Source organism: Bemisia tabaci, chromosome 3, assembly GCF_918797505.1.
Source record: "Bemisia tabaci chromosome 3, PGI_BMITA_v3".
Taxonomy (NCBI): domain Eukaryota; kingdom Metazoa; phylum Arthropoda; class Insecta; order Hemiptera; family Aleyrodidae; genus Bemisia; species Bemisia tabaci.
Window position 1 is genome coordinate 13,172,817 of NC_092795.1, and position 26,833 is coordinate 13,199,649.

The following is a 26,833-nucleotide window of genomic DNA, read 5'->3' on the forward strand; positions in this document are numbered from 1 at the left end:
GAAAAATACTAGAGTCTCGGATGATGGATTTAATATAAATTTATTTTAATTATGGTTTAAGTCCTTGCACCAATTTAATCAGAACATTATCAATTGAAAATAATTTACTAATCGTATCATTTTTTTGAAGAAAAAAAAAATCAACAAACGAAAGGAGATGAGGTAACAGCAAACGTCTTGTACTCTGATCAAAATAGGAAAGAACTTATCAAATATGTTGAAATTAGTATGTAGATATTTACTGCCAAATTAAAGTGGATCCCATTTCACAAAAGGGAACCAATGGATTTACAACGTTTTTAAAACCGTGTAAATTCTTCTTAGCTTAAAAAGATACCGAATATATGTACAGTGATAAAATTTACACGATTTTGTTCTTTTGGAATTTTTAAGTTTTTGGTAGAAGAACAAAAAATATTTGCCATTCCAGGAAATTCATTAAATAAAGATGAAGACGCATGGTTTTTACAAAACTGTGATATCTTTGGTTCCCTTCTGGTAAATGTGATGTAAGTTATGTAATGAGCGAACATTAAAATCTGATAATTTTTTCATACTCCTTTTATGAATTCAATAATTACAGATATTATACACTCAGGAAATGGTATGCTTTTACTGTAAAGTTTCTTTCATCACAGCAAAAAATGGTAGAAAATATGCACTTTCTTTTAAAGAGAGATGATTTTCAAAATGTATTGCTGGTCATATTATAAAATTACAACCTCATTTCAGAGAGGGTACAAATCTGATGTAGATTCACCATGAAATGCAAACTGAGAAATGCGCATAAATGATTCTTTTGCTTGTGATTTTCCTCAGGAATTTTGAAACATGAAATTTGGAAAATATAATGGTATTGTAGAGACCAAATATTACTGGAGGGGTCCAAGAAGTTGAATCCAATTCACAGGTGTTAATTTCAGAGACAAGAGACCCTCCACTTGTATCTTGGCTATGGTGGAAGCTTTTACTTTAGGGACTTCAACATTAAACTATTGACTTACCTACATGGTTGATGTTTAACAACGTGTTGGCAGTTTCGTTTTGCGAACAAGCTGAAGTTTGGGAAACTTGTATGGCTCATAACGTCATTCGAAGCTCATCATCCACCATGTAGTTAGGTCAACAGCTATAAAAGAGTGACGACTGTTGCTCCCTTATAATTGTCCATAAGGAATTTTTGAATCCCTGAAAGTAAAAGCTTTTACCTGTCACCAAGAGGCCAAAGGAGGGTCTCTTGTCTCTGATTAATTCCCATTTTATCAACTGGCGGGTTGAGCATTAGGTGGGTTGGCACATATAATGCCAAACTAAATTATTTCCACAAAACTTAAATATTTCTCACAAACATAGTGAATAAGATTTGGGTGGGTACTTTGATCAAATATGTATCAAGAAAACTCGAAAAACAGATATTTTAGTTCCAGAAGTCGCAAACTTTTTGCAACAATTGTTTACAATGGAAAAAAATTGACTGCATTGAGTGCATGATATACATGATTTTTCTTTAAAAAGTCTGAAAATGATAATGGTACAATTTTATGATATTTGTTGTAAAATTTACCTTCATTCCTTTTCTTTCAAAGACATAAAATAAAAGCACAACTACTTAAAAACGATTGGAAGTATTTAAATCAAAAGGCACTATCTCTGTTGTGACAAGGGCCTTATCATGCATGTATTCTTATGGATCATAGAGCTCAGGCCACAATGGAGATAATTTCTTTTATTTGAATTCTTTCTATTGAAATACATGTTCTTCTAGTTTCACCGAACTACGACCAGAAGCTCATCAAAGCTTCTAGTTCAATCAGTTCAAAAGTGAAATTCTTTCTTATGTAAGAAAAAACACAAAAAGATCAACAGGTACTTGCGGAGCGATGAAGTCCAACAGTTTTTTGAACAGCATTTGTATAAGACAGGATTAAGACCTTCGCATGGCTAACATGGCATTGATTTCCCAGATAATCCGACGTAAGTGGTCTATTAGCTCTTTTAGATGTCTGTTCTTCAACATGACTTGCTGAAAAATAATTTTCAAAAATTACTAATTTTATAAGATTGAAACAATGTTCTGTTTTACTCCTCCTTTCTAAAATAAAAGCAGTGTGACAAATAATCAGAAAATAGTATGCATGTTAAATAAGTAAGTGCAATATGAGACAGATACACGAAAAAGGGGAGATGGAGTCGAATTCTTAAAAAATGAGATAAATACACCACTTTAGGCAATCAGCATCAATACCAAAAAATTAACAAAAACTCGGTTACTACTGCATTTTTTCCCCTTGCTGTACTTACTGAGCATTTTAAACTTTCACCTTTTGATGAAATTATGTATTCCTTGAAACAGCAAACATAAGGGCAGGACATGTCCTAGTGCCCTTTTGCTCTGACGCTCCTCTGCACGTTGAGGAAATATTTTAGAGGAGAGAGAAATGATGGACTGGTCCATCTTCTCCTCAATGACACCCTCTGGCTTTTCTGTCTTGCACCCTCTCATTGAGCCAGTCTGCCCTTGACCAACCAAACAACTCCAAAGTCACACCAAAAAATCCTCCTTATTGATTGAAGTTTCAAAAAGTAGAAGGCTTTGAATTCATTTGATGAAATGGAGATGTTGCATGTGTGAGGAATTTGCGATTTGACTATTGATTCTTATGTAAAAGTTTGCAAGAAACACAATGGTCCCACTGGTTTTCTCTTAAATCATCTCCCAAGCTCAAAAAAAGCTCTCAAGTTGAGGCCAAAATGGAGGGGATATCCTGAGAGTCCACCTCTACATCAAGATAAACTCTCCATGCAAAGATAGGGAGCAAATACATTGACAGGGCGGCCACTTTATTTGGGGAGTCTGAAACTGAAAACTTGACATCACTGCTAATGTATTTGCTCCCTATCTTTGCATGGAGAGTTTGTCTTGATGTAGAGGTGGACTCTCAGAATAGCGTGGGATATCCCCTCCATTTTGGCCTCAACTTGAGAGCTTTTTTTGAGCTTGGGAGTTAATTTCAGAGAAAACCAGTGGCACCATTGTGTTTCTAGCGAACTTTTACATCAGAATCAACGGTCAAATCACAAATTCCTCACACATGCAACATCTCCATTTTCATTGGTTGAGAAGCATGGCATTCCCGAACACACTGCATGCTGCTGAGTTGATTGGGGGGCCCAGCAGTACTGAAGCAGCATATTTGTAAAGTTATCAGCTTCCAGACTGGCCACAACGTCATAGAAATCACACGAGGTTTTGCAGCCAGTGGCGAAGCGTGAATAATCGATTTTCGATAAATCCCCATTTGACACTGTGGCAAAGAATTGATTATTAAGGTGTTCGCTGCAAACACCCTGTTCATCGATCCTTTTCTAATCATTTAAATGGTAGATCAATCGATATATCACAAAGCACCCTACGCCACTGATTGCAGCACGTAACGTGCAACTTAATCACAAAATTTCAAAGTTACAATTTGAGTGTCCAATAAAAAAACAATTGTTCAACTTGCCTCCATTACTTCTTTACTTTCCTCACACGCTAATCGATATTGTTCTGATGTTTTCCTTTCTTCACATTTGTTGTCCCACTCTTCTTTCATTGGTATTAAACTCTGAAAAAATTAATTTCTTGATGAATAAACTGTAAAAACTTATACTATCAGCAGTTGCCGGCATAAAATGACAAATTGAACACAAGAAGCTTGACTATTTGACATCTCAACTCAATTGCTCAGGAGTTCACAAACTTAGGAAAATGGACCACTAGATGACGTACGAAATTATTTCTTCTGATTATGCTTCCTCTTCCAACTTTCACATAGAACATGATTAACAAGACAAAAATTACTGAAATTAACTCCTTAATAAGATATTAATGCTTTAGATTAGCAATGGTTACGAGAAATTTAGATTTCCTGCTCACATGAAAAACCAGAGATTATATGATTTAAATCGTACACTACAACAGTTCGGGCAGGTTTTTCAATAGGCAGTGTTCTTCTCGCACCCTAAGTTGTTTAAAGAGTGAACAATGCTTAATAACTGAGCTGAAGTGCCGCTGCTGAGGTTGCCATATTTACACAATGCAAGGACTGTCATGGTAAGGTTTAATGTGCAATTTAGCAAACATAGGCTATAGTTTTTTTTTAAAAGCGGCTGGTTTGAATGTGCACACCAAAAAACGTTAATACTTTCGTTAAAAGTTACATCCGGTAATTTTCGTTGTGCAAATTATGTTCTATGTGAAATTTGGTTGCAAAAAGAGAAATCTGGTGTCCCAAAAAAAAAAAACAAAAAAAAACGGGTGGGCGAGAAATTAGTGTTAACGACCAACCTTGGTACTTTAAACTTATCCTTTGCAATAAAACCAAAATCATCTTTATTAAAATGGCAAATTGAGAAAAATCATAAAAGCAGTCCAAAATTACCTAGGTTTTGGTTTTACGATATACCTCCTTCTTTCGATGAGTGAAACTTACCAACTTAGTGAGGGAAATTCATCGAATATAAATTATGCTGAAATTATTTCAACACCATTTGACTTACATAGACTGTGGTTACTTGACAGAGATGAAGTTTGAATGCATAAAAACCGAAAATACTAATTTCTTAAGTTGGTTTAATTTTAAAACCATCCATGTTGTATTCCAAGTGAAATTTTGATGAAGGAAACAGGTTGTAGCATTTCATTTCTAACCCTGCCTAGTTATCTATTATGGTAAGTAAAGAATATGTTGATACCTCAATATGCATATATTCCATTCCTGAAGTTTGGCAGCTTTCATTACACTTTTCGTATATGAGCCTCAATCTTTTGAAAAGTAATTTTATTGTCCGTAAATGATCTTGAATTTTCATTCTTTTTTCATTACTTGCACTGACAGACTGAGCAGTTCCATTTGGAGGCTGAAACAGTTGAATTAATATTATAATAGGTTAAGTTGATGACAAAATAGAATTTTTTGGTAGAAGTACAATCATTCATCTGGTATCTCTAACTCAAAAAATCAAAATAACGTAGCATAACATTTGAGTCAGTACCATCAATAGGTTTACAAAGTTGGATTACAAACTGACCAGTATTGAAAGGAGAACGATGGGTGAAATGGAAGATCTAATTGCTATATACTTTACTTGCCGAAGATATGTAGAAATAGCTTCTTAACTTTTGTCATTGTATACTAGAGATAGGTAAAAGTGCTCTTGAATGTCCTACATTCTGATATTTTGCTCCAGCCCAACAGACACAGAATACCTGTTCAACTGATTTGAAAACCTAGCATAGCCACATATCTTTGGCCAAAGAGCGAAACTACAAGAGTATCTCTGAAACCTTCCTTGATTTTTCTTCTCTGTCGGCAGAGTATTTTGTATACATTTTAAACTGTAACGATGGCTTGAGTCTCATGAAAAAATAAAATAAGAGCAGAAATTTTGAAACACCGTAATGGAAATACATTGTTTTACACTTTAACCATGGATATTATTTGTAATTTGATGTTATAAGATAATAAAACAATAATAAAATTTTAATATTCGTATTTCCATTAGAGTTCTCCGAAAAAGTGAACAAGGAATCTCTGAAAAAGTTCCCAGTTAAATACCGTGCGATAAATCATAAATTTTCAAGTAAAAGCAGGTATACAGCCGTCTCATGTAAATATCAGTGACACCTATGCACAGAATGGAGATTTATAATTTCTGAGGCTTCGGTAAAATCACTATTTGATGAAGGTAGAATAAGGATATTATGAATTATTAAACTAGCAAAAATTAGATAACTTGAGGAAAAGTAGCTTACCTGAATGACTTTCAAATTTTGAAACAATTCCTGAGCCCTTGACACAATATCCTGAACTGTTTCTTGACCAAAGCGACACAAAGATGCTGTGTTAAATTCTTTGTTTTGATTCTGAGGTGCTGCGGTTCCAGGAGTTGGGGCAACTCCACTTACCTGCTTGAAAAACAAAGGATACAATGTAAACTGTCAAAGCCACTGAGAGAGTTAATCAAAAAGAAAAATTTGTAATTAGTTTGAAGTATTTTAATGACTGCAAGCGATTCTACCAAAATAGCTCTTTAATCATCTTTTTTCAATAACTGAATATTTGATCTGGTGGAAAAAGGGGAAAATATCCGAGCCACTTCTTCCAATGCGGGGTGCTTCTTCATGATAAAAACCACAAGTACAGGTACAAGCTATGATGTTTCATATCGTCATCAAACATGCATGCTACTTGACTGTCATAATACTGCTAAAAATGGCAGTACTGATGGAGTTTTGTTGTAGAAGGGTATATTTACCAAAACTTTAGAGATGCAATGATACATGGACCGCGTTTAACAGAAAGGAACCAAGCCACATCAGCTACTGCCAATTTTAACTGGGCAATTTAATTTTTTACAAGAAAATGTTTGTGCGGATCCCTTTGAAAATGTTAAGGAATTCGCTTCGTACTATGGAGAAAATTCACTGAAATTTGCACGAAAATCCGCAGAACTGTTTTCATGTAAAAAATTAAATTAAGTAGCCAATTAAATTTGGCAATAGCTGATGTGGCTTGTTTCCTTTTTGTTTAACGCGGTCCATATGATGATTAAGACGATGTAACATCACATGGCAACAGGCCAAATCAATAATCATTCAGTGGTCATAAACTTTCTAATTGAAGGTTCACTTATTGACTGTCACACTGTCGCCATCGGGGCAATGACCAGAAAAATAGGAAAATTTACTTGTTGTTGTGCTTGCTGCTGTTGAACTTGCTGTGGATGCACCTGCTGCTGTTGCTGTTGTTGTTGCTGTAACTGCTGCTGGAGCTGTTGCTGTTGTTGTTGCTGTTGCTGCTGCTGTTGCAGTTGCATTTGTAATTGCTGATTGTTGACGGCTTGCATTCCAACATTAAAATTTTGTTGATTTGCCATCACTAGAAAACAAAAAAAAAATTTTTAACAAGCTGAGCAAAGTTTTTTCACTCTTTACTGAATTTTTGTTCTTCTCTTATTATACTAGGATTTAATTTCTGAATATTAATTTTTAGCTTGAATTTCATCATCAAAGTGTGCATAACAATATGGGTCGGATGCAGCTGTTGAGTATTGGTGTTTAACTGCCAAACACAACTTGCTGTTGCAGGAGTAGGTAGGTGCGGGGGGGGGGGGGGGGGGGGGTGGTAAAAAAAACAGACTTTCAGACTTTAAACAAATTTTCTAGAGGGAAAAGATGCATCATGGTATCAGATTAATGTAAGTTGTAGCATTTCTTAGAAAAAGTCTCGGAAGCCTGTTTTTACAATTTTTCTGAGAAAATATCACATTATTTGAGCTTTTTATTGCCACTTTTCCGACAGCTCAGCATATGCAGTGGGGCCATATCTTTACACATTTTTTTGCCATCTGAGGCCATGGTCTATGTTTAAATCCGGCCATGAGGCTTACAATGCTTCATGAGACCAAAATTTTGATGATATGGAATTATCGCACTTCCCTACCCGATAATAATAAAATTAATGTTAAAAATTTTCCTCTGGGCTATATTTCTTTGAAATTGCTTTTTCTTTAATGAAGATGCTAGCATATCCTCTTTTATTTGCAGATGCAACAGTACATGTCAATTTATTAAAGAGCTATATTTCTCCCAATGTTTTTGCCAGGCCATGAAGGTTTCTGCCAAGCTAGATTGCAAGCTGGACTGAATACTTTGCAAATTCATACTTCTTACTAGGGAAGTTTTGTTAGCGAGCTAAAAACTTACTTTGTTGTTGAGGAGAGGCCATTAAGCCAGGCATTTGTGGTCCTGAGCCTCCGACGAATTGATTGCGCATCTGGTTCTGCTGAGAATTGACAAAGCTTGATTGAAAAGAATGCGGTGGCCCAGACATTTTTGACGTTAAACTCTCTGAAAATAAAGAGTTTTTAAAGTGTTATAAACGGATTGAAATATACAAGGGCACAAGAATAAAATACGTTACTTGCAACGTCTGTAAACATGAGCACTGAGCAGTATGTGATTTTCATAGTTTTATGATTAGATACGACTATTGCTTGGCAGAATAATTGGAAACAAAATCAAGACAACTCATGAAAATACAACCATTCAGGTTAAGTTCTACAGCTCTTGACTTATGCAGCAGCTGTCAATAGTAGGATAAATTTAAGGCTTTCAATGAAATGACAGCAGACAAAGTAAAGTGCTAAAGCATTTCATTTAGATGGCAACTATCAACCATCAAATTTTTCGACCATCATAATCTCGCAACTGTTAACCATTTTGACCGCCCGCTGCTTCTGACTACATAAAAATTATGGGAATTGGTACGCTTGTAATTTTCAAAAACATCTCTCGATAAGTACCGTTCTCCTTACCCACTTACTACATAAGTCATATCAAAGAAAATAGATTTCTGACCTCCAAAAATTTTTCACTTTTAGAGTGAAATTCTACGGCAAGATTGACAGCAAGAAAAAATAAAAAACAAATAGGTTAACTTTATCAATTTGGCAATCTTGTCGCATTCTCTATTCCTTCTTTGCTTTCGTTGGTGACCTCAAACTCGAAATCGGCTGATAATTGGCAACTTCAATGATATAATCCAAGAGCACTTTAGTTTCCTAACAGCAGCAGTTCTGCTTGCGTTCAAAGATGTATTGATATAAGCTTTGTTACATCTTTTTACGTCCCACATTGGAGAAAATGAATGTGAAATATTGATCACAAGTTCGGCTATATCTGGACCCTGGACGAATGATCTTCTGCAACCTTTAGCACTAGTATTAGAAAAGAAATTAAATGGTAGCATACTTGTTCGTATTTCCCAAGATTTACCAGCAAAGAAAATGGGTAATGCCTACCTACTTGACTGAAAGAATTCCAATGGTGAGATTATGATCTGATGATCGCCTCGGAGCTCTAAAGATGCAGGAAACTACCCTACACTGATTCAGCGATTAATTAATTCACGGTAGATGAACTTTTTCACGATGTAGCTAATTGAATTAAAATAAGTAGACTAAATTCATGCAGATAATCAATCAGAATTGATAATTTAGCGGCTAGCGAGCAAATGTAAACATTGGAATGGAAGGATTTTTGTTGTTGTTGTTCATTGGCCACCAGTGTAATCTTTGCTTACTCCAATGTAAACAACGAAATCAACATAACAGAGCAAATAACCTAAAACTTATCATGTGTGAAGATAACAAAATCGGTAATCTCAACTTTTCACGAAGTAAAAATTATCATTAAACTTTAACTCCCATAAATTGGTGATCTATGTGAAATCTACAACTTTTTAGGATCTGGTGTCAGTGCGTTTAGTGCCAGCGCAACTCATTGTTTCATCTTGATCTCTTCTTCAAGTCTGCTCATCCGGAAATCCCAGTCAATATTATTCCAAGTTAGAATTAGAACTTAAAATTAAGAGGACTTAAGAAAATTAGCATATTTTACTCTAGGAAACAATGAGTTGGCAAGTGTTGAAACAAGGTGATAAGGACTATCTCATACGTTGTATCTTTAAGGATGATCAAGTCATCCTCAAGCTCTCTGATCTGGTTCAATTTTGGAGCGATTCGTTTTCTTTGAAGGATGTCACTACACTCTTTCAAGAGCAGAACCCTTTGGTTGAGGCACCTGAAGCAAGTTTAGTGAAATATATCAAAAATATCTTGGACATTAATAAATCTGAGGTAAAAGTTGTTAAATCTGAGGATTGTATGAAAGTATCATTGCAGTTCACTTGCAATTTTCAGGGTATCATATTCTCTCTTCATCTAAGTATGCCTCTCATGGAACCACATGCTTTATATGATGATATCACAGTCCCTTTATTACTGACAGTCCAAAATTTACAAGCTCACAAAAAGTACTTATCTGACCAATTAAAGAAGAAAGATATTGAAATTAACGAATATAAACTGGAGGGTTATCAGATAACCCGTAAGACTGTAGAGACTGTGAAATTCGATGAAAGTATTTTGTCAGATTTACCTTTATCAGGTGAGGATGTAGAATCAAAAAAGCTTTTAAATATAATTCCTCAATGTAAAATTTTTGATGCATTGTATCAGTTGTTAGAAGACAAGAAAACAGCAGAACATTCCACTAAAACAGCTAATAAAAATGCAAACACTAGCTGTGCTTTATCTAAAATTGAGTCTCTTCAAAATGAAGATGATAGTCAAGTATCTAAAAGGCAGAAATTGAATCACTAAGAAGTCAAATTCAAACATCTTAAATGAATTAATCGCTCAAAAGTAGATCACAGATGGCAATATTCGGTGAAAAGTAAAATTTGTTCTATAAATAAGCAGCCAAAGGATCTTTGAATGTTCATTTGTCAAAGTTATAGCACCGCGGGTATCTCAATCTAGCACTGTAAAATCATGTAAAATGTTTATAATTGCTCGATTCCTCCATTGATGTAAGCATCAAGTCAATAGTTGTAGCTTGTCATCTGCACATCTCCTGCCATTGCATCTCCTAAGTCCTAACCAAGTCTGTTTAAAGAAGCATCGACTAAGGCTGCACAGTTGTTATGACATACCTGCATAATATAAAACATGTGTAATGAAGATGAATTTTGTTCCTTAGTTAGTTTTAAAGTTCACTCATACCTTTCACAATAAAATTTTACCTCTGAAATTCAACTTACACCAAGTCTTCTTATTTTCCTAGGAATAAACCGAAATTTAATTATGTGAAAGTGCCTAAACATGGCTCGCGCTATATTTGGCGTCCCATTGCTTGTTTTTTTTTTTTTTTTTTTTTTTTTTTTTTTTTTTTTTAAAGTCATACAAATGTTTCCCTACTTTTAAACCCTTTTGTGCTAATTATGAGGTTTGGTCTAGTCTTCTTGGCTAGTTCCTACGCCAGGAAATGTTGTAACATGAAAAAACGTAGATATTAAAAAAAAAGAAGAAAAAAAAAAGAAAAGCGAAACAAAATTTATAAAAAATTAAGATACTTACAAGTTGCATACTTTTCGTAAAACGTTTTTTATTGAAGCTCTTGTGAAAATATTAAGTTCACAACTTTGAACACCATTTTTAAAAAAATAAGTATTAAAATATGTTTTTTTGTTAATTACTCTTATTTTATGGCTCTGATACTACCTATAGGGAAACTGTGAGCGGACCTTCAAAAAAAATTCTTGAATTTTACAGTGCCGCCTCCTTGAACCAAAAAAACTCTTAGGTACACAAAAATTGTTGTGTTGAATGAAAAAACCAGAGTTTTTAACAATCTATCTTTATTAAAATATTTTTTTACATTTTTTAAAAAATTATGCATGTTATCATAAATTTTAAAAAAAGAAAAACACAGGTGACAAAACATTAAAATTTACATACCTTTTTTTTAAAAATATTCATGTAGGTATAATAAAGGTAATTTTGAAAGTACCTATAGCATTTTTAAAATATTCATGATAAGTGTTAGGTATTTTTTGCCCACATCGATTTTTCTAAGTCCAAAAAAATATTGAGCCATTTTGCTCTCACGCATATTTAACAATAAAAATAATCGAACATAATTCTGTCCACCGAGCACAAATTTGCCCTACTCTAGCAGAAGACCTTTTGGCCTTTGATTAGTTAGGTCCCTTGTCACATCAGCTGTTACGAAGGTAAAATTTTGATCCCATGCACAACTAAAGAGCTGCAGTTGCAGAAACGTGTTTAGTCTGATTTGTACTTTAATGTACACTTCTAGAAAATTAATTAAAAAAAATTGGGCGCATTTGGCTTCTAATTTTTCCGCGCTTTGAGTATCTAGCGGAAATCACTGTAGCGGAAGCGGAAACGCTCAAACTTTTTCTGTAATCTCTGACTTTGACTGTATGTATGTAAATAAACGGCCTAACCTCAAACTCAGACAGAAATAAATGTAACATTAGTGGGCAGTATAAACAAATAAATGTAAGTATGCCTTTACAAAGGGGCCGTCCGCAAATTACGTACCTAATGCACTTACAGGGAGCCGGGCGGGGGTCCAGAGGTGCCTTACCTATGCCTATACGTAAGCCAAACGCAAAAATTTTGTTTCTTCCAAATTCCGTTAATTTAAAGACTTACTAGTCCAAATTTCGTTTTTTAGACGTTTAATGTTTTTCGGTTAAAATGTATATTTTCTGAACTTTTTGAATTAAAAAACTGTTATTTTTTCAATACAACTGCTATTTTTCATGATCTCCTACCAGCGATTAGTAATGTTTAAAACAATACCGATTTGTTTCAACACCATTTTTTTTATTAAATTATGCATTTAAACGATAGAAGAGGGGGGGGGGGGGGTCATAAAAATCGGAAAAATTGCCTTTCGTAATTTATGGACGGCCCCAAAGAGTAATTTTGAAATTTCCTATTAGTATTTATTGTCTCAACGTACCGCATGCATATTCCCACGTGAATCAAACGTGAATAATTGTGAGTTCATGTGAATTTATTTCTTCTCTCTCAGCCCGACTAATAAGTGAGTATACAAATCAATTTTTTTCATTAGTATGTCGATATCTATATGTTGTACTTTAAAGAAGTCATTAAAGTGATGGAGGCTCTGTTAAGTCATCAAACCCAGTACTATTGCTCTCAACGCCTACGTAAGAATGTGTTTATGCTAAATAACTTCCCATATTGTGTCCAATTCACACACAAATTGAAGGCTGGATGGTAAAATTGGAATGTTTTACCGTACATTTTTCTTACCTCCGCACCCCTTTTACTTAGTTGACGGAAGGAAAGCTGCACTTGGCACTTCTACCCGTTCAGAGTTGTTATTATTCTAATGATACCTTGTTCCTCTTCCTCTGCTTATTGACTAGAGACAGCCCTGTTTATCTAGCCTGTATTATATAGCCAAGGATTGTTCTACTTAGAACAAAATGCTGCCCTGTGCCCATCTCTCATTAGTCAGCCATCTGGGTTGTCGCCAGCCTTGAAGTCATTCAAACGAATTACGTTTAGCCAGCCTTTCCCTATCCATCCAGAAGACGTCCTCTGACTATATTTTCTGCGCACCTATCCTCAGAATAGGGATCTTTAATGAGATCAAAACACACCCAACCCCTACTGTATTAATGATTATGACTAAAGTAAATATACTAGAATCTAGATACTAGGGAAAGAAAAGAAGAGACAAAAGTTGCATGAATCGTATGAATTTTTCATTCAAAATTTTTTTGAAATTTTGGCCTTGTTTTCATGACAAGAATTGTTTTTCTGAGCCCCTTAACATTCTTCTCAAATGCAAGGAAAAGCAGTACATTCTTAGCAACACCTGATGGCACTAGTAAGGTTTTGAATTTTGACTTAATAAGTGAAAATTTAATTTATGACAGGGTGTTCACTCGCTCTGTCTGAACGGTATTACTCTATTCAAATTTGTTACCTCTCTCAAAAATGTTTCAGTGCCATCTTTGTTTACATATTAAAACGAATGAACATTTTATGTTATTTTCTTTTGATTTCTTTTTTTTTTTACCCTTCCAAGTAGGTTGTCAAAATGACACTGTCAAAAAAATCACCAGGAGGTCTGAAAAAGGAGCGCAAATTGAAGGATGTCAAAGCTCTCTCACGGAAAAGTAAAACTTTGTAAGTTGAATGTACCTTGTAAATGATTATCTTTTTTTGACGATAAGTTTTGTTTATTGAAAGAAAACAATATCTCACTAAATTGAAATCATTATTACCTTTTTCTCTTTCCTGCAGTACCTATTCAAATATTTCTCTAAAAAGTTTTATCTTCATTCAACAGACCCAAACACAGTGCAGATGTATATTGACCCTGACGACTTTGTGTGCAAGCAATTAGATATTCCTTTACCCCCCAGATACATCATCTGAAGTGTTATTTTCAAAAGTATTAAAATTGACCCAGTGTCAAGTAAAATCATGGAAGCAACTGTTATTTTGAACCTAATTTAGGTGCTGAAAGTAAGTATAACCAAGAGCAAATTTTCTTTGCATTGATCGAAAAAAGCAGAATTTTGAAAAACTAAATATAATGGAGAAATTAAGTAAACTGTCAAGGAAATTTCTTCTTTTTTTATCTGAAAGTCGACTTTCTAGCAATAATATTCATTATTTATTTTAGTTAAAATTTCAAAATACGTGAAAACATACTCTCCGAGAGACTCTTGGTCGTCATTTTTTTTTCCCCAACAAAATTAAGATACAATTCACAATTATACCTGAGTATAATTAAATATCTAATTATATTGCATTGTTACACATATGTGTACATATTTATATGTCTATTGTAATTATTACCACAGAGTATATTGAGTCATGATGTGATTGGAAGAGCTGGGACAACTTTTAAGCATTTTCCAGGTCCCAAATTCTATGACTCCTATGTGGCACCAGGTCACTTTTTCCATACATAATCAATTGTTTGTGATACGTGGGGACCTGGCCATTTGATGTAAATGAAGAGTATAAGAATTACCGCATATTCCACACCACCACTTTGGATCGAACATGTATTGAAAAAGTGACCGAAGCTTGGCGCACACGGGACTCAGAACTCGTCATCCAGGACATGGTCCCAGCTCTCCCATTCACATTACGACTCTATGTACTCTATGATTATTACATGCTACATCTTATTTTATTTTCTTTTAGGGTTAAGCCAAAGAAACCTCTCATGTCGCCTTCCAAGAAATCAAAAAATATAGGACAAATAGCAGCCCAGAGTAAAATTTTGGATAAAGTATGGAGGAAAGCAATTCAAAGTTTATCTAGTGAAAGCAATTTATCTCCGGTGCATTTAGAAATTTTGCAAAAATTTCAAGGCCAAACAGTTCCTCAAAAGAAGAGGAAATTATTTGTGGTAAGTTTCATTTTAAAATTATAAAAGTATACATTTTGTTTACGTCAAGTGCTGGTTATGAGTGGACCTATACTAAATGTGGAGTACATTAAGTTTGATCCACACGCATGTAGATTCATAAAAAATGTAATTAGAAGTAAATTATGATCCACTCCTAAATATTCGCTCATCTAACTCTAGCCATTTACAAGCTAGTTGTCTGTAAAGTGATCATACAAAATCATGAAGGTGTGTGCCATGTCAATAATAAAAACTATAGAAAGCCGCCCATCAGAGCTCTAGAACAAACTGTGATGAAAATTGAAAATTTGAGGAGGCATAGTTTGTAATATAATGGATGTAGGGTTCGTATCACCGATATTCTGGGCATTTGTCACCTAAGTCTTGCGCAAATTTTTTCTAAATTAGTGCATTAAAAAATAGTATTAACTTTGAATCCTAACCTGGAATAAGAATTAAAAATATCATACTAATTAGGGCCGAAGTGATATTTAACACATGCCTTCAAAAGTCTCTTGAGTTCTTAACTCTTCTCATGATTGAATTAATTGCAAAAAAGTTAAAATTTGCTTCTCTTTTTTGCTTCCCTCCCCCCTCCTCCCAAACTCGTAAAATATGGTGTTTTTGGAGGCCTCCAGGTTATTTGGCTGAAAGATTCTGGAAACCACTCTCTCTTCACTGATGTTTTAATCATTCTGAGAATCTTCTATAGTGGCTTAAACAGGGTGTTTACTAATCTGGAACGTCCGAATATAGTACTGATTTTTTAAGGGCGGTCCAGAAGTACTGAAAAGTGTGGAAATTCCACAAGAAGGCCTGGAATTTTGTCCTCCGCACGATGCGTAATTTTTAGTAAAGCTTAGAAAGTATACAATCCCCTGTGCGTTGACTCTTAGAGTAGTATTTTCGTGCAATATCGATTGTGCAGTTATTAAACTTTAAGCCATCAATGAAATTTTGTGGCTACATTATTTTTGTTGCAATTTGAGCAAGAATTTCTAAATTTCAAATTCCTTTTAATGGAGGTACTGAAAAAGTACTGAATTTTTCTGCTGAGGAGGCACTTAATTTCATAGGAATGTACTGAAAAAATACTATAATAGTACTAATTATTAACCACCCCTGTCAAAGTCCTCGAGAATTGCAAGCCTAGGCATGAAGTTTACCCATTCATAGGTGACAAAAAAGTGAAATTTTTCAGGCATAATATGTGAAGTACATTCTCCTGCTTATTTCAGAAATGGGTGGCAACGTCATTGAAAATGGAGAAGGATAAATATCGCCCAGTCATTGAAGAGCTTTACGAAGTAATCAAAGCACGCAGAGATGAAGAAATGGCAAAATTAACTGCTGAAAAAGCATTAGGTACTGAGAAGAAAAGCAGGCGACAAAAACTCAGAGAAAAGAAACTGAAGAAAAAGTTGAAGAAAAAATTAAAAGGCAGTGACCAAGACAAGCTCGAAGAAGCAATGGAGGAAGAAAAGTCTAAAATAGAGTTTGTCGTCCCAGCTGCCACCAAACGGAAACATAAGAAGAAGCATATTAGGGAAATACTGAAGGAAAAGAAACAGAAGAAATCTGGTGGAGGAGCAATGGAGGTAGATTCAGCATTTCCAGCTGAACCGAAACACACTAAATTTGATGACAATAGCATTGAAGACACTTCGGTGACTGATCAACCAATGGAGGAATCTATGGAAGTTAGCTCTAGTTCAATTTCTAAGAAAAAGAAAAAGAAGAAAAGTGTACTGTTCACATGATTAAGATAATTGTATGTAAAGTTAAATCTGTCATTGCCTTCAGGCACATAATTTTTGCACACATTCATAAGTGGCTATAAAATCTCATCCAATTTTAGGTATGTTTGTCTCCATCTTGCAGTTATACAGCAAAGACATGTTTTCCTTAGTATTATTACTAAGTTCATTTAATTTAGGGTGCAATCAATTTTTGATGGAACATTTTCTCTGAAATAAAATTGAATAATTGTGATAATAAGTGAAATATTTATTTTTTATCGAAGTACCCGATGAGCTTGCGGTAATAGAAAATCAATCAGACAGAATCAGCATAACTGCACAACTTTAATTTTCTCTCATACTTTATTTTTTTAGCGGAGAGCTAAACTAGTTCACGCCTTAAACTCTCTGCAAATTGCATTCACTGTTGCGCAGTATCCTCTCCTTTTCGATTTTTTAACAAACAACTGAACAACTTATGAATTTAAAATTTTCTGTCTTTTCATAGAGTACAAAGAATATGCTCACAAAATTCCTAAGCAGAACATTGCTCAGTTCTCTGTACGAAAATAAAGCATGAGCCAAAATTAGGCATTGACTAATGCAGTAAGGTTGATTCTGATTAAATCTGGTTTGTGGTAAAAACACTAAAAAAGAAGACATTTTTTTGCTTCAACATTCATTTTTATCTCACACAATCAGTGAATACATTTATACAAGTCTATTTACAAAGATTATTTAGGTAATCTTAATTGTGAAACAGAGCTTCAGCAGTGTTTGAATTAATGGTCGTCAATGCCACACGAGTAGTTCGTTTTCTATTTTTAATAATGGATTACACTTCGTCTCATTATTTGAATATATCACTTTTAATCTCTCTTACTCAGGCTTTTTCGATCTATTGCTTGAAGCTTCTGTTTTGGTACTTAAAAACTAAATTATTTGTATACATGTAGGTGAACCCGTATTACTTATGGTGTTCATAAATTGAAGACACATTTCACATCCAAAAATTGATTTTAGGTAATATCATTGAAATATGTTAATAATACAGAATTGGCATTTGTTAGTTCAAGTTTTATCACTTAGGTACTTATCGTGAATTTGTACTAACATATATTTTGGACAATCATTTATTGTCATTGCTTTGAATTTATGATTGAGTATTTTTACTAACTCTCAAGTTACCAATGGTACTCAGTTCTTTCTGCTGATATTCATAAATTCTCCTTCTCTTTGGAAAAAGCTTTTAAAAGAATAAAACTCTTTTAAAGAATAGTTTCAGTCTTTGGTTGGAGGAATGGTAGGGCACTTAGTTTTTAAGGCGCTGATCGGTATTCCTCAAGAAATCTCTCTGGTACTGGTTGCTTGTGGTCTCTTTAACTGGCCTTAATCTGCATCCAGTTTTCATTGAGCAGGTACCTCATATTCGTCCCTGAAATTCCACAATAGTAGTAAATGATCATGTGTAGATAGGAAGTTTTATTACTGACAAGAAATTTGAGGTGAAATTAATCGATTAAAAATTTTGCACTTGGGTCCTGAAGGAATTTTAATGAAACATGAAGTAATAATTTTAGTTGCCATGTAACAATACAACTTCAGAATATTTCATTTTTGAGTATTCATCGCAATTGATTTTTTTTTCAAATTTTCCATTATCAAACTAAACCTCTCACCACTCCGAATTTTGAAGCTTGCTCATTATTCGGAAGAATTTTTAGTTTCCTTAATCAAAATCATGACCTTATACTCAGGAATGGGCTTAGCTGGTTCTACTTGATTAGTTTCCAGGAAAAGTTAGACAGTAATTCGATTCTCTGACTTTCTCCGCATTATGGATTGTCCATGTAGGAAAGAATCGACTTTCTATTTATTTTTATTCTTCTATAAGAACAATTTAATTTTCATATCATTCTTTGAAACCGAAAAGTGACTTCTGAAATTTCTTTTTTTGCATGGAATACTTTCAGACTAGCTCTACTTGAAATGATCAGCACGTATCTTAATTTTTCTTAAACACCATACTTTCCTTATTCACAAATTTGATCCTTCGTTCATGTAGGTGCAAAATTTACAGCAGAATCAAATGGATTTAAGTTTGAGGAAGTTTCGTCTCAATTTTCTGTAAAACCCTCTCAGTTTTCTTTTAAACAAGTTTTACTTAACTGACTGTGAGTGAAAAGCACCTACTTTTCGAAAATCTTTCCTTAGTCCTTCGTTGGAGGAATGTCAGGGTAAATGAATTCCCAAGGCACCAACTCGGCAATGCTGGTCAGCATTCTTCTGAAAACTTCTCCAATAGCGTCACCCACCGCCGGCCCCAACTCCTTCGTTATCTCCTTCCAGTTTTCATTTAGGAAATAGTTCATGTTATTACCTGAAATCCCATGAGGAAAAGAATTATACTTAAAGTTGATAATTTATGTAGCGAAATATTGTAATTTATTTAGCGAATAAAAATCTCCGACCAAGTCGCAGAAAAATATCTAGGTACAATTTCCCAGAATTTCTTAATATATCAATGGAAATTTGACAATGTCTGAAAGCCTGTACAGCGTTTTTCCTTAGCACGACAGTATAAGTGTCCACCTAATCAGTCTATTTTATTTATAATTTGTCTGCATATTTGCAGGACCACAAAAACAAAATATGTGTAAAATTTCAAATATAGGCACCACCTGACTCGTAAAAATTAAGCCCAAAAACATCATCAGGTTCTCGTCCTTTCAAAGTAAAGAGAATCCCATCATAAAAACCAATGGAGACATAAATCGACATTAAACTGTAAAAATGCGTTTTTCTGTCGCGGTGTCTCAAAATCTTCGCTCCTATTTTATTTTTTAAAAGAAGACCAAATCAACATCACGGCTTGAAACGTCAGCTGATAATTCGGCTGCCCGAGGCGTCTGTCATCATGAAAATCGCCTTGGATGAAGGATTTACGGCGGAAGCGTACTTCAAAATCTTACGTAAATTAACTATATTCACACAACGGGAAGTTCGGGATCAACTTTTGAATAAGATGTGTAAACAAATCGATGGCCAAAGTGCGAAGCCACGGATCGGCTTTTGTCACGTTCCAGAAGCAGACTCCCTGTCATACTCAACGTAATTTATTCAAAACATTCGGCTGATTTGAAAACGCCTTCAAATGCGGCGTGATACCTCACACATTCCGGAGAGTTCAAATAGTTGTATCATTGCGCCTTAAAAATGTGACGGAAGATTACAATTGAAATAGCCTTCATGCACGCTGGCCTTTTCGATTTCCGTTAACATTTTTGCAGTCATGAATGCGCTTCAGCTAGAATTGTATTTACAAATGGGTGGCTTTTCTACGAGCATTAAAAATAAACGAGTGGTTAGAAATGAAAACAAAATAATATGAACTATGCAAAACGATTATTCCGATAACGGAACTTGGCTGTTTTGAAAACGCCTTCAAATGCGGCGTGATACCTCACGCATTCCGGAGAGTTCAAATAGTTGTATCACTGCGCCTTAGAAATGTGACGGAAGATTACAATTGAAATAGCCTTCATGCAGGCTCGCCACATCCCATCTCGGGCCCTGGTCCCTCCCTGGTACCAGTTTTAAGGTCCGAGCCCCAAGCACGGAGGGGGGGGGGCGGAGGGGCATCCCCCGAGAAATTTTAGAATTTATACGACTAATCGGACGCATTTTGAAGCTTCCATGAAGAATTTTTCCATCAATTTCTGCGGAATAATTATGTTTTTTTTTTCTACTTTCAGCACAAAATACTTGCGAATTGTTGCATTCAAAACATCTGGAATTTTGTTTTTTTTTTGGGGGGGGGGGGTATATGATACTATTTTCAGTTCTTAAAGGGCCAGGCCCCCCTGGACTCCCCCTTCGTTTGTCTACGGCAAGGGAGTTGAGCCATGAGCCATTGAAGTCGAGGATGCCCAGGCTGGAGACTCTTAGCATCTGACGACGGAAGAAAATGAAACGCAGTCACTAAAAATGTCCCACTGTACTGAAAATCTTGAAAATAGAGAGAAATTTTCCAAGAAGTATACTTCTTTGAAAATTTAAGAAGAATTCTACATTGCCCCAACGTGTTTCTGAAAATCCATTCACCTTTTGCGAAATTTTTAGGGTAAATTTTTCACTTTTTCTCACGAAACAAGGGTTGCCTGTGAATTCGTAGTGGTTTTTCACGGGTAACAGGGGCCCCCTCCGGGGCCCGGGACCCTGTACCCCCCCCCCCCCCCCCGTGTGGCGAGCCTGCCTGTCGCAGAATATTCTATATATATTTCAAACTATTTCCTTCTCATTTAAAAAAATCGAAAACAATGAGTAAAGGAAAAGCACTAAAATTTCCACGATCTTTCGATCTCAGGATTACAGGCTCGCGGTGTGAACACTAATAGGCGACGAAAGCGAACGTAAAGAAATTTCCTAACTTTCCTCAGGAATAATATTTCATTGCGAGAAACGAGCTGCAACGTTGGAATGCTGATACGGTGTCAAAACACAATATGGGTCTATTAAGCCCCATTGTCCGATGCCACGAGTTTGAATAATCGCGCCTAACACGATGCGGTCGGTGTCAAACTCCTATCAGCGCATGCAAGACTGCAGGAATACTTCACGGATTGCGCCAAAGAGCGCAGTCAGTTTCCAACGCATGTTAGCGCCTACAAGACTGCGTGAATACTTCTCGCATTGCACCAAACGCAATGCGAGAGTTATTTGCGGTAACTATTGGATTGGACCATAATACTTATAGGCACATTGCCGGTAGCTGGATTGTAGGCGCCTCACACTGTTAAGATGACTCTACATTCGATCGCGCTCCCTTCCTTGGCTTTCGCGACGCTAAAATTTTCGCAACACTAGGACCACGCGTCATTTTTTTGACGGCCTCTGCCCGGTTATTACCACAATTAAAGGGTAAATACCCATCTTAATTGCAACGATTCAAAAACTCGGATGATGTTTAAACAATGCAGCGATTCTGAAACTTGATTCATGTAAAATTAATTTTGGTTTAATAAAAAGAAAACATAACGAACGAAAAATCGCGTCGAATTTTTATGTGATTATATCATAAATTATTCCGGAAATTTCAAGGAAACATCTAAAAACTGCGTGTAGCTTTTTTTTTTTTAAAAAAAAAACAACAAATTGATGAAAAATAAAACATGAGTAGAGACGTGCAACGTTGCAATCGGATATTTGAACACTTTTCCGCGTGCAGCAGGAGTCGATTTTTTTATTTCATTTCACTTTGTGCACTAACCGAAAAACTACAACACTAGAACACAAATATTTTCTCAGTCAAGGTTTATAAAAGAAGAAAAAAGAGGGGAGTTGAAAAGCGAGAAAAGAATTACAAAAAAAAAGAAGGAATTACCCAATAGTTTATCCCCGTTGAATAAATTCTCCAAATCGAAGTAAGTTTTTCCATTCTCAAATTGAAGACTACTAGTTGTGATGTTCATGTATTGTTTTCCATTTGCCTTTTTCACGTAATCCCAGTCATATTTGTAGGTAATTTCCAGGTTAGCTGAAACAAATCAATCGTCTTGTGTTATTTGAGAAAATAAACAAGTCGCATCGACCTAAGAATAAGTTAATATAGCGCTTGTACTCATTCGAAGGAAAAGTTTACAGTTACTGATAAAAAACCTTATTTTTTCATGCTTCAAATGGTACTTACTTTGACCAAAGAGAGTTGGATGATAATCTTCTGAAAATTCTTAGTGTTAATTAGCAACTTCTTTGGTGAATGGAATTAAGGAATTAAGTAATTCGAGACACATCCTGAGAAAAATGCCTTACTATAAATTCTAGCACATCTGAAAAAACACTTATGTGCATTGAAAGGACTACGTGCAAAACGGGCATTTGGGGCTCGGGGCGGATACCTTTGAGACTTGCCCTATTCATTCACCTAACAATGCCCCATCTTTTCCCAAAGTTTCAAGCCCCCCAAAAATTTTGGGGAGACGCGGCGGGGGGTCAAAGTTAAAAACCGGCAAAATTTTCGCGAATTTATTACTCAAAAACCAAGAAGTTTTGGAAGACGCGGTTTAAACGAGCGTATTCAGCGTGACGAGAGCTTTCAGAAAATGTATAACATCATAGGGTTTTGTCAACTTCAGCTCGAGTTATCGCCTCCGAAGCGCCGGAACGCTCAAAAAAGACCCCTTATTTTTTCACGTTTGGGCCGATTTAAAAAAAAGCCATTTTTTTATTTTGATGAAAAACTGATATGTTGTTCCTGACTCTCTGTAGCCCCTCTAGCTCTTTACCGCATGCTGGGGAAATGTTTTGGTCGCGAGTTATAAGAGCGGAAAGGAGCGAATGTCGGGAAAATCGGCTATTTTAAACTGCCCGCGCGGCGTTGATCGGAGGGAAAACGTCCCCTCCCACTCAGTTCGCCGAATCATACTCCTCTGCCGACCTCGCATTGTTGCCACATGTCTCTTGATCCGTCGCCGCGCGCAGTTTAAAATAGCCGATTTTCCCGACATTCGCTCCTTTCCGCTCTTATAACTCGCGACCAAAACATTTCCCCAGCATGCGGTAAAGAGCTAGAGGGGCTACAGAGAGTCAGGAACAACATATCAGTTTTTCATCAAAATAAAAAAATGGCTTTTTTTTAAATCGGCCCAAACGTGAAAAAATAAGGGGTCTTTTTTGAGCGTTCCGGCGCTTCGGAGGCGATAACTCGAGCTGAAGTTGACAAAACCCTATCATGTTATACATTTTCTGAAAGCTCTCGTCACGCTGAATACGCTTGTTTAAACCGCGTCTTCCAAAACTTCTTGGTTTTTGAGTAATAAATTCGCGAAAATTTTGCCGGTTTTTAACTTTGACCCCCCGCCTCGTCTCCCCAAAATTTTTGGGGGGCTTGAAACTTTGGGAAAAGATGGGGCATTGTTAGGTGGATGAATAGGGCAAGTCTCAAAGGTATCCGCCCCGAGCCCCAAATGGCCCGTTTTGCACAGTCCACTGTATCAAAATGTCACCTATTTTTTAGATATTTTTTGAAAAATTCGGCGATTCCTCTTGTTGATAAAGAAGCACATAACCTCCTCAAACTTTACGCAGGGGCCTCTGCTGGTATCTTTTCAGAGGCCCCGCCCCTGAAGTTACCTTCTCCCGGCTGCAGGGCCAGTAGGGGCGCCTCAAAAAAGAAGTCATTTTAAAGTGAGTAACCTTCAAAGACCGGAAAAAAGAGCTTTCGAGACCCGGAAGGGCCCCTGAAAGTGAAACTCTTTTTTTCGAGCCCAGGGTCAGGGGCCCCTGCTGACATCTTTTCAAGGGCCCCAGAAGTGACCTTCTTCGGGCTATAGGGGTCTCAGAGAAAGAGTCATGCTGTTTAAAGTAAAAAACCCTTAGAGGCCGGGAAAATATAGCTTCGAGGGCCGCTCCAGGGCCCTTGAAGCTCATATTTTTCGATCGCTGAGGGGCCCTTGCTGGCATCTTTTCAGGGGCCCCTGAGGTTACCTTTTTCCGGCCGTAGGGGCCTCAGAGAAGGTGTTATGAGTTAAACCCTCAAGGACTGGAAAAAACGAGGGTTTTTCAAGGATTCATTTCATTTATTGAAGAATAAATTCAAGGATTTTTCACTTTTTCATGGATTCATTTCATTTATTGAAGAATAAATTCAGGAATTGTCGGCTCAGGGGCCCCGTCGGGGCCCCTGAGCCGACAATTCTTAGGCAGCGATCGCTGCCTAGCTGCCTTAGCCAGTGTGCGTTATTCATTATTTTCATTCGGTTCTCACCTTTCAGTTTTAGGGGATTGCCGGAAAAATCTTTACAGAATGTATAAGAAATTGTATCACTAGAAATAGAAGGCGTTTGAAATAGCAGAGGGGAACCAAAATCGAAGGAAATATCAGGGAACCGAGAGGAAGTAAAACTGGTCTGTGCTCATTTAGTGGCATGTCTCATTGTTTCATGAGTCGGAACTTTTGCTGAAATTAATGCAATGATTATTACTTTTTCGAGTATTCAGTTCCCACCCTTTTCAATTGTCATCTTTTTTGTAGAGTGTTGCGACTCTTGAAGCCGTAAGTACGTAAAAAAATACCAACTGATAAGGGCATTTTTTGTGTCAAAACATCGGATATCAGTCTTTGAATTTACGAGAGGCATTATTTATGAGAAATCAGAGTGTTGCATGATTCAATCACTCACAATAGTTAGGCCCCTTTTCCAATAAATTCACAGAAGAACCCGTGCGTTCCAGGAGAGAGACATCCTAACTTGAGTTGGGTGTGTAGATCACCCAACATTTCAATTTCTTTCATATTTTTTTTTTTTATTATTTATTTTTTTTATATGGAACCAGTTTTGAAATCAAAAGTGGAACCTCTTTACTCAAAATGCCCGATTTGTGCTCTCCAAAACTCAACATTTTGAGGGAGCCTGACCCTCAACATTTACGGTTAAAAATGAGCATATAGCATGTCAAGAAAAGGTTTTACCGTCTTCTTTCAGAGTGTTTTGAGATTTTAGAAATCGAGGGTATTTCTTGTTTTCTACAGTGTCCATCTGAAAATTCTCTTCCTGCATTCTAAATGCCTCATGCACGAGTTAAATTGAATAGATGATGCAGATAAAATTGCTCAAAAACAGAAAGCTCTTATCGTTTGTGTGAGAAAACTGAACTCGAAGTCAAAACCTAACTTTTCCACTCGAGAATTCCAAGAAATGAACCCCTCTCTTTCCAACCCCCCTTTAGATATTTCTCTAGGGGATAGGGTTGATAGTAGTTTAGACATGACTCAGAGTCGAATATGACTCCGTGAGTCTTGATCATAGAGCTCACTTCAGGTCCAATTTTAAGGTACAAATAGTGAACGGACGGTATCGTGATAATCATATAACCACATATCTACACAGCTAGTACTTAAACATGTAAAAACTGCGTCTTTTCTATTAGCTCCTTGACCCCCTAACAAACAAAACTAAACATAGTTATAAAATTATTTATAGACCGTTGGAAATTGCCGTAAAATTTTGTTCAAATGGTGAATCTGAAAATGAGTCAGTCATCTACCTAGAGAAGACGATCCAAATGTCATGAATCGAGATTTTCTAATCGACCTTCGTCATTTTTTAAACTCACGCCATGCTATGTAATAATCAGTGGTTTTCAAAAGGGAACAAGTACCTTTTTGAATGAGCCTTGGCTTGCATAAAGGGACATGCTAACTAAGACTCATCAAAGAATGGACCTGTTCTCTTTTGAAAACAACTGATTCAATGTTATACCGCGCACCATCAACGGCGACTGCGTAGGTGTTAGTGGGCCCACAAAACCAACCGATAAAAATTTACTTACTAATGGTGATATTTGCTCTCCCTGAGCCTGATATCGGGAGGATGAGGACTTGACCAGAGACATCGTACTTACTCAGAATTGATATTTTTGGAATTTCAAAATCCCATTCAATGTGTCTGCCTGTTAAATTGGTTCTAAAAACAGACAGCAATGGTAAGATGAGAATAATACGAAAATGCACAAATTACATAGCCCGAACAGAGAGACACGACAAAGTAAATGCTGAGAGCAAGCGTGAACAAGGCAAACGTGGATTGCATTTTGCAATAAGGAACCACTATCTCTGGCTCTTCCATACTTGGATTGCATTTTTCAAACAGGAACCACTAGCATTGCAATGATGCTAAGATTGTGCTTGCAATAAAATTGCGAAAATTGTGAAAAACTATGAAATTTAGATGGTAATTTTTGTCTCAAGTTTACAGTTTTTAGCGAGTAAAATAGAAACTATTAAGGGATAATCTGGTTTTTCCTCCAAGACAAAAGAAGTTGCACAATACTAGCAATATTGCAATGCTAGTGGTTCCCTTTTGCAAAATGCAATCCACTTAAAATCACCTTTCTGCATAAGGAAACCAATGGCATTTATGATGTTTCTAAAATGAGCCAGAAATAGTGGTGCCTTAATCCAAAATATGGACCAAGTGTCAAAAAAACACTGGAAAAGCAGGACGTTCCAAGCCGTCACAGCCTCATTTTCAACTACCAAAAACAACAAAAATGAGTTGCGACATGAACGCAGTTGATATCAAACAACCGCTTGGTTGCATGATAACAACTGAAATCAAGCTGCCACCAAATGTGTTATTAATTTGTGTTGTTTTTCGCAACTGAAAATAAACCTGTGACGGCTAACCAGTTTCCCTTCAAAACCTGCGTAGGCAACAAGAGTTGCTTGGGAGCTGGGAAAATTGCTCGTTGTAAAGTGAGCATCTTCATC

At 36.1% G+C, this 26,833-nt stretch overlaps 3 protein-coding genes across 6 annotated transcripts in view; 1 reads left to right on the forward strand and 2 right to left on the reverse strand.

Annotated features, from left to right (window-relative positions):
- Positions 1–21: 21 nt before the first annotated feature.
- On the reverse strand, positions 22–9,075 carry LOC109044122 (mediator of RNA polymerase II transcription subunit 30). Of its 3 annotated transcripts, none has more exons than XM_072297771.1 (7): positions 8,848–9,075; positions 7,751–7,894; positions 6,733–6,923; positions 5,798–5,950; positions 4,738–4,902; positions 3,507–3,608; positions 22–2,023 (listed from the first exon to the last, which is right to left on the reverse strand). In XM_072297771.1, the coding sequence occupies exons 2-7, from the start codon at positions 7,875–7,877 to the stop codon at positions 1,925–1,927; spliced, it is 837 nt and encodes a 278-aa protein (XP_072153872.1). In that variant the 5' UTR covers positions 7,878–7,894; positions 8,848–9,075; the 3' UTR covers positions 22–1,924. The 3 variants fall into 3 exon arrangements, with proteins under 3 accessions (XP_072153872.1, XP_072153870.1, XP_072153871.1); XM_072297769.1 differs by having other exon boundaries at positions 5,798–5,953; positions 8,848–9,071; XM_072297770.1 differs by having other exon boundaries at positions 5,798–5,953; positions 8,852–9,070.
- A 3,296-nt stretch (positions 9,076–12,371) lies between these two features.
- LOC109044159 (uncharacterized) lies at positions 12,372–16,822 on the forward strand. Of its 2 annotated transcripts, none has more exons than XM_072297772.1 (4): positions 12,372–12,466; positions 13,484–13,584; positions 14,617–14,824; positions 16,063–16,822. In XM_072297772.1, exons 2-4 carry the CDS (start codon positions 13,496–13,498, stop codon positions 16,582–16,584), a joined length of 819 nt encoding a protein of 272 aa, XP_072153873.1. In that variant the 5' UTR covers positions 12,372–12,466; positions 13,484–13,495; the 3' UTR covers positions 16,585–16,822. The 2 variants fall into 2 exon arrangements, with proteins under 2 accessions (XP_072153873.1, XP_072153874.1); XM_072297773.1 differs by having other exon boundaries at positions 13,487–13,584.
- LOC109044160 (protein takeout) overlaps positions 16,817–26,833 on the reverse strand; it is a 39,180-nt gene continuing 29,163 nt past the window's right edge. The window contains exons 4-7 of the mRNA XM_019061723.2: positions 25,894–26,027; positions 21,947–22,099; positions 18,757–18,943; positions 16,817–17,998 (exon numbers count right to left, since the gene is read on the reverse strand). Of these exons, the coding sequence (XP_018917268.1) occupies positions 18,774–18,943; positions 21,947–22,099; positions 25,894–26,027 (457 nt within the window). The 3' untranslated portion in view covers positions 16,817–17,998; positions 18,757–18,773. The remainder of the gene's footprint in view (positions 17,999–18,756; positions 18,944–21,946; positions 22,100–25,893; positions 26,028–26,833) is intronic.

Coding starts and splice junctions, on each gene's coding strand:
- LOC109044122 (XM_072297769.1), bottom strand. CDS start 7,877: ATGTCTGGGCCACCGCATTCTTTTCAATCAAGCTTTGTCAATTCTCAG. Junction 5,954..6,732: donor AGCAGCAAGCACAACAACAA/GTAAATTTTCCT, acceptor TTGTTTTTCAAG/CAGGTAAGTGGAGTTGCCCC. Junction 4,903..5,797: donor AAAATTTGAAAGTCATTCAG/GTAAGCTACTTT, acceptor CAACTGTTTCAG/CCTCCAAATGGAACTGCTCA.
- LOC109044159 (XM_072297772.1), top strand. CDS start 13,496: ATGACACTGTCAAAAAAATCACCAGGAGGTCTGAAAAAGGAGCGCAAA. Junction 13,585..14,616: donor TCACGGAAAAGTAAAACTTT/GTAAGTTGAATG, acceptor ATTTTCTTTTAG/GGTTAAGCCAAAGAAACCTC. Junction 14,825..16,062: donor AGAAGAGGAAATTATTTGTG/GTAAGTTTCATT, acceptor TGCTTATTTCAG/AAATGGGTGGCAACGTCATT.